The sequence below is a fragment of the Crocodylus porosus genome, unplaced genomic scaffold (assembly GCF_001723895.1).
Source record: "Crocodylus porosus isolate Cpor-Errol unplaced genomic scaffold, CroPor_comp1, whole genome shotgun sequence".
Classification (NCBI taxonomy): domain Eukaryota; kingdom Metazoa; phylum Chordata; order Crocodylia; family Crocodylidae; genus Crocodylus; species Crocodylus porosus.
In genome coordinates, this window is record NW_017728942.1 from 9,998,184 (window position 1) to 10,011,656 (window position 13,473).

The window sequence follows — 13,473 nt, forward strand, 5'->3', positions numbered from 1 at the left end:
GATGAAGGGACTTGTACCATCTATACTTTTTGGCAGAGCTTGATGAAGGGACTTTGATCCTGAAAGCTTGCAGAAAAGGACAGTTCTCTTATGATTTCCCAGTCAGTCCAATAAAAGGTATCATTTTGTAACCAAGAGCTCTAGTTTTTTGTACATGTACGTGTATAAGCGCGTGTTTGGTTGCCTTCTTGATGGGCTGAGTCCTGTCCCCAGATCTCCCTGATTTTATTTATAGATATGGATAGAATAGTATCTCCCTGCTATATCAGTATATACGTAAAATCAGGGAGATCTGGGGACAGGACCCAGCCCATTGAGAAGGCAACCGGTCTTCACATGTTGGCTTAAACTCATGGCCAGTGCTTGCTATCCACGCAGGTGGTCACTGGGCACCTTACCTTGCACGATGATGTTTGCTGTCGCTTGAATGGCCCCTTCCGTGTTGCTGGCATCGCAGTTGTACTGCCCCTGGTCCGCAAAGGTGACGTTCTGGATGTACAGCCCCCCCGAGCTGGTGATGGTGAAGCGGGAGTCGCGTGGCAGCGGGGAGCCCGAGCCCAGCGTCCAGCCGATGCGAGGGGCAGGGTGCCCGGACACCCCGCACTCCAAGGTGACGCTCTCCCCAACCAGCACTTCCGTGTTCTGGGGCTGGATCACAAAGCTGGGCTTAGCTGAAAGTCAGCAACACGTATCAGAAAGGGGCTGCCCCCTCCTGCACAGCCCCCCCAAAACAGACCAAATCGTGCCCGCAGGGGTGGATGCCACAATCGCAGGGTTTTGCTAATTGCACACTTCTCCCGAGGGCGGCGTGCACTTCCACACATCCAGCTTTCCTTCACACACTAATACAACTGACTGCCCAGCCACTCTGCTATCTCCTGCAGACGCCAGTCCGGAAATCCCTATAGGGATTTCTAGAAATAGCCGAGAGAAAACACCAAAGATCACACAGATACTGGGGACTGTCACCCAACAAATAGCCTTGACCTTCCAAGCTGCTCTGTGGCACGGATGATGCCTTCCTCCCTAGCACCCACCCTCCATCAATGACCTGGAAGAGGGCAGAGAGTCCACATGCAGCAAGCTGGCAGATGACACCAAGCTGGGGGGAGCAGTACTCATACTGGAGGGTAGGGCTAGGATTCAGAGTGACCTAGATGAGTTGTGGGATTGGGCCAAAAGAAATCTCATGAGGTTCAACAAGGACAAATGCAAAGTCCTGGACTTAGCAGGGAACAATCCCACGCACCAGCACAGGGTGGGGGTGACTGGCTGGGCAGCAGCTCTGCAGAAAAGGACCTGGGGGTTACACGGACAATACACTGAATATGAGCCAGCAGCATGCCCAAGAAGGCTACCAGCATCCTGGACATTGGTAGAAGTGTTGCCAGCAAGGCAAGGGAAGTGATTCTTCCCATCTATTCAGCCCTGGTGAGGCCACATCTGGAGTCCTGTGTCCAGTTTTGGGCCCCGCTAAAGAAAGGCTGCGGACACATGGGAGAGAGTCCAGTGGAGGGCAGCAAAAATGGTTCAAAGGCTGGGGGACAGGACTGGCGAGGAAAAGCTGAGGGAACTGGGCTGATTGAGTCTGGAGAAGAGGCAGCTGATGGATCCATAGGATGGTGGCTCTCCCAAAACCAGCCCTACTACTCGCACCATAACACCCCTCTGACCAGCTCGGTACCTCTAAGAGTTTCCCACGGCTGCAGCAGCATGTCCACTGCTCGCATAACTAAAGGAGGAGCCAAATCTAACGCCACCCCCAACCCTCAGGTTCACAAGCAGGGCAACTGAGAACCACATAAGGCCCAATTACACGGGGTGCCGAAATAGCGCAGAACGACTTCCTGCGTCTTGACCTCTCCCGCGACATTCTTGGCCCTGCACTGGTAGACGCCTTTGTCAGACTCCTTGGCATTTTGGATCATCAAGGTCCCATCTTGCAGCAGGTTCAGGCGTCCGTCGTCTTTCATGTCTATCTCGTTACTGAAAAACAAAGCCAACCACAAAGCGGCAAAGCTTGGAGTGAAAAGCAAAAGGACTCGCCTTTCCCCTATACGCTGACATCAAACTTCTGGGGAGTTTTGCATGCGGAAGATTAATCTTGCATTTCCATAAATTAGTCTCTACCTCTTTATACGTTGACCATCAGGGTGTTTTCTTGGTTTTTTTGTTTGCTTGCCTTTAATCAGTAGTTGTCACATATGGAATCACAAGTATTTACCAAATCAGAAGACATTCAATTAGGCAAAAAGGCCACAGACAACCATTCAGCTGTCTAATCAACTCAGGTCGAATTATTCTCAATCTTTCAGGAACTCGCACCAGCATGCAGGAACATCTAGTGGCTGAATAATAAGCTGCAAGTCGATATACCACTATGCAAACGGATTAAATGACGTCGCAGACCCATTTACTGGTTTTTCCCCACGTAGGCCCAGATACATTCATCTGGTGATCTCTGACAGGCAAGTCACATGCAGTAATATTGAAGTGATTGCTCACACTGCTACTATTTCACGGTTGGTATTATTATCAGGAGCCCTGGTCATGGGGGAGCTCGGCTGTGCTAGGGGCTGTACAGGAACAGAGCTAAAAAGGCAAGTGCAAAGCGCTTACGCTGCAAGAGACAGACAGACAGACAAGGAGACATTTCAGCAACACTGATGTCAGGAGGATAAGCAATGGTCTCAGTGCATTAGCAGCCTAACCTTTCTTTGTAGGCATCACTACACAAAAAATAATATTAAATATACATTTATGATTAAACGCAGGGTGTCATGTTATTAACGTGCAGTCATCTTCACTTCAGCGGGGCTGGAGGGCTGTTGCACAGAGCTAGGAGTGAAAGCCTAGTGAATCAGGAAATTCCATCCCAGGACCTGGAATTTGCACAGGATTATCTCTCCTTGCATTGACCGGCAACTCCTGGAGCCCAGCCAGAGGTGGAAGGTCCCACAGCTGGATTCCATTAATCCCAGCAAAGCTTCTTGGGTTAAGGGAACTTCTCTGTCCCGAGCTGTCCACTGTGCAGAGCAACCCTCTTGATGGATATCTATTAATTCCCTGGTCAATGTTACAGACCCATCAGAGCGATTTCTAGGATGTTAAACGTATAGGAGTGCCACCCCACTCACCCCTATCGTTGGAAGCTTGCCAGCATTTCCATCACAGCATCCTCGGTTCAGGGAGATATCACTCCTTTCCCTACAGCACAGTCTTTTATGGCTTTCGGTGCTGGCAGTAAAGCCAACAGCTGTTATTCTTGCAAAAGGACTGTGCTCAAGCCCAATGCGCACTCCCAGTAAAAAGGAGCTAGTGAAATAGCAAGGCAGGGTCTCATTCAGATCAGGCAGCTGCTGAGGCAAAGCACGTTGGATGGCTAAGTAATTCCCAGGGACTTTCCAGCACCGGACACGACTGCAGCTCATGATGGTGAGCCCAACACGATAGAGCATCAAGCCCTTTCTTGCTAGGCAGCAGCTCTTCCACAATTGGAGTATGGTGCGAGAGATTGGATGGGATGGCCCAGGAGGCCCCTTCTGGACCCAAATTCCTTTGCTTTCCCTTGAAGGCAAGGTATTCCTATGGAGTGCTAGTACCACACCGATACGCACCCAGGCTGGGAGGTGGCTTGCCAGCAGTTATGAAATTGCAAACGTGGTGGCTGTGAGAAACCCGAAACACTGCTGGAATGGTTTCACAGACCATTGCTGTCTGCTTCCAGAGGACACTTATGAGTGAGCTATAAACTCTTGGAGAAGGCACTTAAATTGCTGGACCATGGAAAAAAAAAAAACAACACACCACTCTGGAAGAACTGAAGTGAGATGCAGTTAAGAAGCTACTTTTACTTTTTACGCTGGGCAAGAGGACTTAGTCCTTGCAGGCAGTAGTGGAAGAGTTTGCAGCTCAGTACAAGCCGAAAGCCCTGCGACCACCACTCTCTCCAAGCCCAGAGCATTGTGCGAGACTTACTTGTTGTGCAGCCAGATGATTTCGGGCTTCGGGTTGCCTTCTGCTCTGCAGGTGAAGTAAACGGTGTTCCCCAACATGACGTCGGCATCGTGGGGCTCCGAGGTAATGCGAGGGCTCTCTGAAAGATAGCATGGGAAGAAAGCCCGACTGAAGGGCAGAACGAAGGGCCAAAACTTGAGATGAATGGTCAGGAAAACAGCTTTACCATTTCAGTCTCTCTCAGTGCTCAAATCCCAGCCTCCCTTTCTAACGCAAGTATCCCAACGTATGGTCATAAGCCTTGCCACTTCCAGGGGATTTCCACTCGCTATCCCCCAGATTCAGCGCATGCTGAATTTTAGAAGGATGCTTTAGTTTGCTGCAGTTAAAGCTACCTGAGTGAATGTTCAACGGGACCTTGTATCATTTTTACCCAGGAGCATTTTTATAATCTTTTCTCCTATGCCTGAAGAAGGGCACTTATGCCCGAAAGCTAGCAATTAATTTTTTTTTCTTTTCAAAAATCGAGTTGATCTAATAAAAGATATCACCTCTACCACAAGTTCCGATTCCTTTTGCTCAATAGCAATGTTGTCTAGCCTTTGAACAACAAGGTACTTAAGCACGTGCCCATGCATAGTCCCACTAAAACTAATGAGGCGCTCTTGTAGGCCCAAGTACCCTGCTGAATTGGAAGCCGTCCGCATCAGAGCGAAAGGAAACATATTGATGGGTCAGGACTCTCAGGACCTATTGCTTAGTTGTGGTGTCAAAGCATTTATTTAAGTTCGCAGCAAGTGTATGGTCCCGCTACCTAAAGAAACAATAACTGCAGTTCAAGTGATCTGAGTTCAGGTGCCGAGTCAAAGTATCTGAGAAACTGAAAGAGCCATAATGTACAGCTTCTGACTTTTGAAAGGAGAACAGAATATCTGTTCAGACATATCTCTATACGTCTATAGAGATAGAGATATATAAGGTCGTGTTCATTAATTTGGAGGGAAGAGGGGGCGGAACGGAGTTTCAGCAAAACCAAAACTATTTGCGAACTGGAGTCAAATCTGGCAAATAGTTTCAACAGAAAAAGAAAAGGAAGCAGCCATTTGAAAAGAGCTGCAGATGATTTCGCTAGAACATTTTCAAGACGAAATCGTTTGTTTAGAAAATGCTGACCTATTTCGTGTTGACATTTTCTTATGGTGAAACCAAAGAAAAGGTCAAACAAAAGGGTTAAGGAGCATGAGAAACAAGCGTTAAGACTGAATTTTGAGTCAAACCAAACGATTTCTACCCCCCGCCCCAACATTTCACGAAACACCTTAAAACATTTCTGCTTTGAGCTGTCCCAAATCTATTTTTCCCCCCTGATTTTCCAGCTTGGTCCCCTACCCAAAAATGGAATATGGTGCAAGAGACTGGACATGATGGTTCAGGAGGCCCCTTCTGGACCTACAGTCCTCTGCTTCCCCTTTGAAGGCAAGGCGTTCCTGTGGAGCGCTAGTATTGCACCAATACGCACCCAGGATGGGAGGTGGCATGCTAGCAGTTAATAAATTGTAAATGTGGTGACTGAGAAACGTAAAAACATGGCTGAAATGGTTTCAGAGACCACTGCTGTCCACTTCTAGAGGATGCTTATGGGTGAGGCCCCTTCTGGACCCATCCTTCATCCAGCTCCATCTGTCTCATGGCCACAGCAAAGAAGTATGAACCAAAAGGGTCCTGGGTCCTGGTTTCAGGTGCCCTCTTCCCTGCAAGTTACTTGGATCAAGTCACTCGACTTTGTTCAGTGTCTCTTTCTCTGCCGCAACGAGAGCGGATGGGAAGCAGATGGTTTCAGGTCTGTTCTCACTTATTGTAACGCAAGCCCTCCCACTTCAGCATTGAGCTTTGCAGGACGAATAGAGAAAGCAAGCAAAAGGTGCTCACCACAGTTCAATTCTTGAGTCGTCAGGGTGGTGATGGAGCGGCCCTGAAGCTCCCGAGGGCTCTCGCACGTAGCTGCGGTTTGGATGTTGCCTTGCTCGGCATACTTCTTCAGCAGTTCAGCCAGCCACATCAAGTCACAGTCACAGAGCAAAGCATTGGAGTCCAGCCGCCTAGAGAAACATAGGCCGCACGTGCAAGTACATCTCCCATCCTCCTCCCCACATCTCAACCCTCTTTTCTAGCATATACAATCGTTTGCCTACACCTTGAAGGACCAGACTTTGAAAAAGGAGCCCAGAAGGAGGGTGATTTTCAGAAGTCCTCTCTGTCCCAAAGGTCTTTTATGTAAGGGCTTAACTGGGAGCTGTTGAACAGCTAGCCTTCAGTTTTTACCAGTGCTTCTCTGCCAACAACACACATCTAATTCAGCAATCGACGGCTGGGAGTTTTTCCATCCGAGTAACTTCTCGCTGGAAAAAATCAAAAATATTTCCCCTATGCAATGCTGTGATTTTGTCACCCATCAGGACAACTGAAGTGGCTGGTCCAACCCAAGTGAAATATTGTTGTTTGCTGGAGTGATATAAAACACTCCGTTTCCAGTCAATTGAACGTTAAACTACAGTAACAAAGCATTTCAATTCTGATGGAAAACGGTTTCATCTAAAGGCTTCTCCCCCCACCCTGCCAGCCAGCTCCAATTTAATCTTTTTGAGCTCAGTTCAGTACAAAAACAAAACACTGAAACATGAGAATTTCCCCCGAGATCCAAATTCCAATTTCTGTGCAGCGCTGCTCTGACCTGCAGACAGTAGAAATCCTGTTCTCACTCCCCCGGGGCCAGTTACTTTGAATTATACCCCGATTATTTGAATAAATGTTGTTGCCTAATACGTAGATATTTCATGTAGCTCCAAGCTAAAGAAAGCAGGTATGTTCCTGGCAGATACTAATATTTGGATCCACGATTTGTTTATGGGAACATGAATGCAGGCACAAATTTTCTAGCGATATAATAACTTCCAATCACGGATTTTGCAAGCTCCCGTAGTGCCATGCGGAGATATGCAGCAGCTTATAAATGCAAATTGACAGGGAAAGAGCAACCACAATCTGATTATTTGCTGGTCTGAGGCTTCACCAAAAGCCACTGAAACCAGTGGAAAGAACCTCTTCCCGTCTATTGTGTCTGGAGCTGCCCCCAATACCCAGCAGTTGCAAAGCACATGCCAGCGTGAGCAGAGAAGGAGGTTTTATTGCCCAGCCAACCTTTATGGAAAGGGAGGAACAGAATTTGAGCTCATCCCATACTTTCTTCTCTGCAGATCTGGTATTCGTGCCAGTGCTAGATAAAGGGATTATATGCCCTGTTCCCTTTTGGGCTGTGGAAGAAAGCTTGAATTTCACATTTTAAAAGGTCTTTAAAAAAAAATCGACACAGTTCATTAAACATGTGCACGATGTTTCCAACAACCAATCAAACCATGTTTTGCAAATACCCAGCTCAACTCCTGTGCTAGAGTAAAATTTCTCTCTCTCTTTTTTTTTTTTTTTTTTTTAAAAAGACCAGCAGCAGCTTTTCCTGCTCACAGCCAACGAGAGGAGGCTACAGTGGGGAAACGTGATCCTCCTCTCTCTGAGTTTGCAACCATGGCAGAACCCCAAAAATTCTTCGGCTTGCACTTTTGGTCCAAACTTATCACACAGCTCATTGCCAGAGATCATAAAAAGGACCAGCTCAAAGCTCAGTAGGATTATTAAGTGAAACAGAGAGAGCCCTGGAGACGGCCAGGTTAAGTGAAAAATAACACATAGCAGAGCGTGCGTTTTGTTGCAAGAGAACCACGTGCTTTGGCTCTGTAGCAAGCATTTCAGTCTCCATAAAACAGATATTACAAGACTTCACTTCCTATCATTTCTCCTTCCACTGGGTGTATGGCCCTGAAGGAGCCTACAACGACTAGCAACACGTGTCATTCCTCTGACTTCACTGGACTTTGGATGAGGTCCCCATGGGCTCAAAGCCCTGCCAGGAGAGCAACATGTTCCTGGAGCATCTTGCAGGACCGAGCTCTAAGACGGTTGCATTTAGACGCTGACCTGAAGCAAGATACAGGACATACTGCAGGCATCTGAGACATCGCAATGCAGCAGGACTAGCTCGTTAAGCCCGATTTTGCACGGGGCCACAACCGTGCAGTGGTCATAGCAGTGGCCTCCAAACCATGTTAACTCCAACCTCCCTTGGCCAGCCGTGCCATTCCCAAGATCTGCACCATTTGATACAAGATAAACAACAGCTCTCTTTGCAGGCAATGTTGTTCCCTTACAGGCGTTTGAGGGATTCCAGTTGACAGAAGGATCCTGGCTGGATTTTGGAAATTCTGTTGTTGTGCAAGAATCTGTAATGAGAATATCAATGCCAAAGCATTACTCAGTCTTCACCCTATACAGACAATAACATCCTAGGTCAAGGCTCAGCTGAATTATTGTTGAGATTGGTCACCAGAACCCAGCTGAACGGCTGAGGTTACGGCGTGCGCGTGATAATTCAACCGCTGCAGGGGACCAGTGTGGGTGTTGTTAATTTGTTAGTGAACCCAGTGGAATATGCAATAACAAGGGTGGGATGGGTAGTGGAAAGGGCAACTCAGGGTTTGAAACAACCGAGCCAAATCACGTCACAATCTGAGAAAGGAAAGGGGGTCGAATGCCTCCGGGCTACACCCATCCCTTCGGTTTTGGTTGCGGGTCGCTCGGCGCAACCAACTCGCAACCCAAATCCTCCCACTAGGGTTGACATGCTCTTGAACCCAAGCCCTACTGCAGATCTAATAAAAAGTCAAACATCATCTCTTTGTCTGATTTCTAGATTTAAAAAAATCAAGGCAAAATTCTCAGCTCCAGGCTCCCAGCACATAAGTCAAGACTCTTACTTCATCATCCAGGAAACGAAGAGCAGGAAATTAATTATTAGAATGATCATGAGTGGGAATAACGAGCTTTCTATTCCTCTCTTGGGAGCTGTTATAGGCCCATGATAGATATTTGGGAGTAACTGCATTAAATAATGGAGCAAGGAAAGGAATGCAGGACCAGTATGGCACGTGGATGTGCAACAGGATGAACTGACATCCAGCCTACCTTACAGTTTGGGTCCGGACAAAGCTGCCCTGATGTGCAGATCCAGGATTTTGGTTCACTCAATTACAGAGATAAAAATTAGCCACAATGCCTGCACCCAGGTCTGGATTTTCCTACAGTTCAGAGTGTGTTTAATTGCCTTCTTCCACCCTACCTTGATCTCTTTTGGCGCAACATGGATATACGGTCTATTTGTGGGTGGCATGGACCTGGCTTATCGATTTCAACATGGAGCATAAAGCTGCACCCGAACTGGCTGCAGCATGATTGCTTTGAGGTACACTGGGGAGTGGGACAGGAAAAGGATTGATGCCTCTAGCCCGAGGAATGAGACATGTTTTTCTTGTTATCCTTTTCTCCAACTACGTTTTCTCCTCTTCTTTTCATGCAAGCTGCCCAAGAGTGACTAATCATAACCTGCAGGCCAGCATAAAAGAACAGCATCCTAATAACACTTGGCTGACACAGGACTGTCTATGGACTTACAGCTTCCTACGCAAGAGGACGCGCAGAACCAGGATATCTTTCCATCCCATATCATCCTGCTAACCTTTCTGCCCTGCAGGCACCTAAAGTCTCTTCATTTGGAAAAACTCCTTCCCAGCTCTCCAATGCAGTTCAAGATGGAGCTTTGCTCCATGCAGCTGAAGCAGGATGTGAGCCCAAAATCAAACCTATGGAAACCCCCCTGCCCATCAGCTAAGGTGCATCTCATCCAATGGCTAAAAAATCAAGAGAAGCAACGAGTACCTTTAGCAAGAGATGCCTACGTCGCCTCTACTTACAGTCGCTCCAGTTTGGGCAGGTCACTAAACGTCTCTGGTTCCAAGGTTTCCAGGTTGTTGAAATGGAGGTAGCTGTCACAAAGAGAAAAGCACGAGGGTGGTGTTACACGGCAATTGTTTAAGAGAATAAATTGCAGTGTTCACCCCTCAGCCACCACGCAGGTAGGACAGGTGCTCAGAAGACAACCTTGGCTTTTGTCGTTGTAATTTGCTTTGGAAAAAAAGGGTAACCCCATATTCAAAAGGCTTGGCCCTTTCCGTCCCTTCCAAGAAACTTTGGTGAATTCCTCATCCCCCTTCTCTAATAGCCTAAGAAATACACAGGTCAGATTTGCAAAGCTCTCCCCTCAGTCCTAGGAACTTCACTATCACCACCCACTCACCGTACCCTTAGCGGCAGGAAGAGACCATGCTAATCTGTGTTTCAGTGGAGTTGTCTGCATCTGTCCTCAGCTTAGCTAGTGATTGTAAGAGTACAGTCAGCTTCCCCGCTTCCTTCCTACTGCCTACAGCATCCCCAACCATCTCTAAGCAACCCCCGGAGACGCCGAGCAAGGAGCTTCCCAGTAGAGTGATGGTCTGATAGCCCCAGTCTGTGAAAATATAGTTGCTTGGGCTAAAATTTTTGGTTCTACTGCAACATCGCGTCCACTGATTTATCGTGTAGTACAGGGTTGCAGTAGGCCCTTCTCTACACTCCCATATCACAGACAATGAGATGCTCAAGAGCACCATGAGATATTCACACCTCTCTCTAACTGATGCATCAACTCACATCATGGATATTGCTTTGATTTTCAGCTAAGTCCTTCTCACAGCTTCAAGGTTTAAGAGCACCTTCCCATTATATGATGCCATGGGGATCCCCCGATCAGTCTGAGGTTTGCAAGCATATGTTCTTCCCAGGTGCATCCAATGGGTCTTTGAAATAAAAGGTCTCAGTGGGTGGCTGTTTCATTTGTAAAGGAACAGTTTGCTATACAGGGTTGGTTATTAGAAAGAAAACTAAAGCAGCGTGACTCAGTCCATGGCTGGGGGATTGTGTGTGTGGAGGGAAGGAATATGAAGCCAGGCTTGAGTGTTTTAATAAGTCTCAGATGTGAGCTGTCATGGCTTTGGACTTTGAGGAAAGCATCTGATACTGTCCATCAATCAGGCTCTACTTTTACTTGAGAAGTTGGCTTCTCTAACAGACTGGAGCAAGGCTAATTTGCTTGGAGGAGAGCCTGTTTCAGAGATTGGAAACAGATATGTTGGATTTTTTTTCCTTTCCCCTTCATCCCTCCGATACCAAGTCTGGTTTGTTCATTGTTCAAGTGTCACTGTGGCCAGAACGGTGCATCTCTGAGAATTGCCCCCCTCCGTGCAGCATGAGCAGCACCCACTCCAGCGGTTTCTGTCTTTGCTTAGTTTGTTGGGAAGGAAAGCATATTTTAGAGCGGGCTCAATAGCACACCTATTATTAAGACTGTTGAACATTTCCTCTTGTAACTACATTTACTTACTACTGTCAGCCACAGAGACCAAGCTGGAACCTATTTTTCCTTGCACTGCTAAATAACCAGTTACCTTCCAACTCAATAGTCTTTGAAAGAGGTAGCGACATGAGAGCTAGAAAGGACTCCCCACTTTGGCTCATATCCTCCATCTTGGGCAAGTGCTTTCTGAATTCCTCGCTTAATCCTCACACTCATATATCTACCTATCCACCCACCAGGGATTACGGACCCTGGATAGCAGCAAACCTACAGCCCAGTTTTGAGAATGCTTTGGAAGACCTCAGCCCTAATTTGTCTTTTGAGTTTGAAGTGCTGATAATTGGAAACCCACGTCATTTGTGCAGAGAAACAATTCAGATTTCCTAGGGATGCAGCAGGAATGCCGTTATGGGAAGTTGAAGTGTCATCCAGGTGTGAAGCAGAATGCAATGCTCCTTTCTTCACAGATGCAGCTTGGTAGCAAGGCCTTGGCTTTGGTGGAGAACCCTACCCACACAGCCGCGGTTTTAATTTGTACATGCACCCAAGTGTTGATGGTTGCCGTAAATACTTGGAGCTGTCCAACTTGCACTACAGTCCAGTTGTCAGCAAAGGGCACCCTGGCTTGGACAAAAGAAACAGATCCTTCATCCAAAATGCAAGCTAAAGGCTACATTATGGGGCTTGCTCCAATGACACAAAGCAGTTGCAATGCCAGAGGGTCTGGCTCCCCCTGATTAATGCTACTCTAGAAACTCTGTCTCTTCTCCCATCACTTTCCAGAACAAGCTAAATGCCTGTGGAGGATGGAAAGGGGAACCTGCCAGAGTAACAGTATGCTCCAGAGGTCTACAGAAGCTGGCACATCTCTTGGGGACATGGGCAGACAAACATAGGAATAGTCTTTGGTATCAACCAGTCAAACAGAGCGGCTCCCGATGCAACGCCGCTGCAGTCCTACGAAGGTCATGCATCCATTTGGGTACCAGACCCCCTTTAGTTTTCTAAAAGGAATCGTATAAGAAGCCACCACTGTTCTTCAGTACTTACAGCTGCTCCAGAGAGTGGAGCCCCTTGAAGGCATGCTGCTGGATGCTCTGGATCTCATTTTTATACAGGTAGCTTTGGAGAGAGAAGGAAACAGAACCACATTAAGCACTAGGATACGTTGCCATTTGGTGCCTTTCAGGGGATTAAAGAAACAGTGGAAAAATACAGCTGGAGCTTTCCAATTAATATTAGCAGCAGTGCATCAATGGCATCTACACACTCGCAGCTTACACAAGCATATACTCGATTGCTAGTGGTTAGAGAGGCTGTTAGGTCTTATCAGGGTTAGACGCTAGGCACTCACAGGTATTTCAAGTTCTCCAGATCTTCAAAGGACCTTCTTGCAATTTGTTTGATCAAGTTATTGTTCAGTAACCTGTTGAAAACCAGGAGGGAAAGCACAACACATGAATATAAACACTCCTATACCTTGTCTTTAGTTCTTCAATTGCAGAGCGTTTAGGCCCAAAAGGGACCATCAGATCAAAGCTCACTGGATTATAACACATTGACCACTACAGCTTTATCCTGATAGGCACTGAGTGCCTCTTAACATGGGATCAGGCCCAACTAAAACTGAGCCCCATGTCATTTCTTTGCCTTGTGGCACCATGGGTGTATCTATATGTGCATTAATGTGCTTTTGTTAATGCGCATTAAATCTAGTATTGCTATTATGAGGTACTAGGAAAATGTGCTTTAGCCTATCTTAATGAGCATTAATTCAAGGGCATGGTTTTTTTTAGTGACCCTTAAAGTGCATTAGCTTGTTTTAATGCACATTAACTGAATAGCACAGCTTTTAAAGTGATGCTTTAATGCGCAGTAAAATAGGCTGAAGAGCACTAACGTCCATGTGTAGCCGCGCCCTGGCTTTCACTGCAGCACCAAGCTGCAATCTGTCTTTTTAAAAGTATTTGGTGTCCTGCTCATGGACAAGAGTCAATGCTGGAGAGCAAACCTCCCAGGTTGAGAGTGATGAGAGCAGAACAAACACAGAGCAAATGAACATGTCATTGCATCGAAGAAAAGCAATGCTAATAAACTCGGAGCAAATCAACATGTCACTACTTCAGCTAAAAATAGTGGTAATAAAACAAAAGCTCCTGGGATCCAACTGGTTTCCAGGC

General features: G+C 46.9%; 1 protein-coding gene across 3 annotated transcripts in view; it reads right to left on the reverse strand.

Moving 5' to 3' along the window:
- Positions 1-13,473, reverse strand: part of LOC109318850 (peroxidasin homolog) — a 48,241-nt gene that overhangs the window by 14,986 nt on the left and 19,782 nt on the right. For all 3 annotated transcript variants that reach the window (XM_019548269.1, XM_019548267.1, XM_019548268.1), the window contains exons 3-10: positions 12,648-12,719; positions 12,344-12,415; positions 9,816-9,887; positions 8,217-8,288; positions 5,887-6,056; positions 3,979-4,096; positions 1,817-1,986; positions 399-671 (exon numbers count right to left, since the gene is read on the reverse strand). In XM_019548269.1, coding sequence (XP_019403814.1) covers positions 399-671; positions 1,817-1,986; positions 3,979-4,096; positions 5,887-6,056; positions 8,217-8,288; positions 9,816-9,887; positions 12,344-12,415; positions 12,648-12,719 — 1,019 coding nt within the window. The remainder of the gene's footprint in view (positions 1-398; positions 672-1,816; positions 1,987-3,978; positions 4,097-5,886; positions 6,057-8,216; positions 8,289-9,815; positions 9,888-12,343; positions 12,416-12,647; positions 12,720-13,473) is intronic.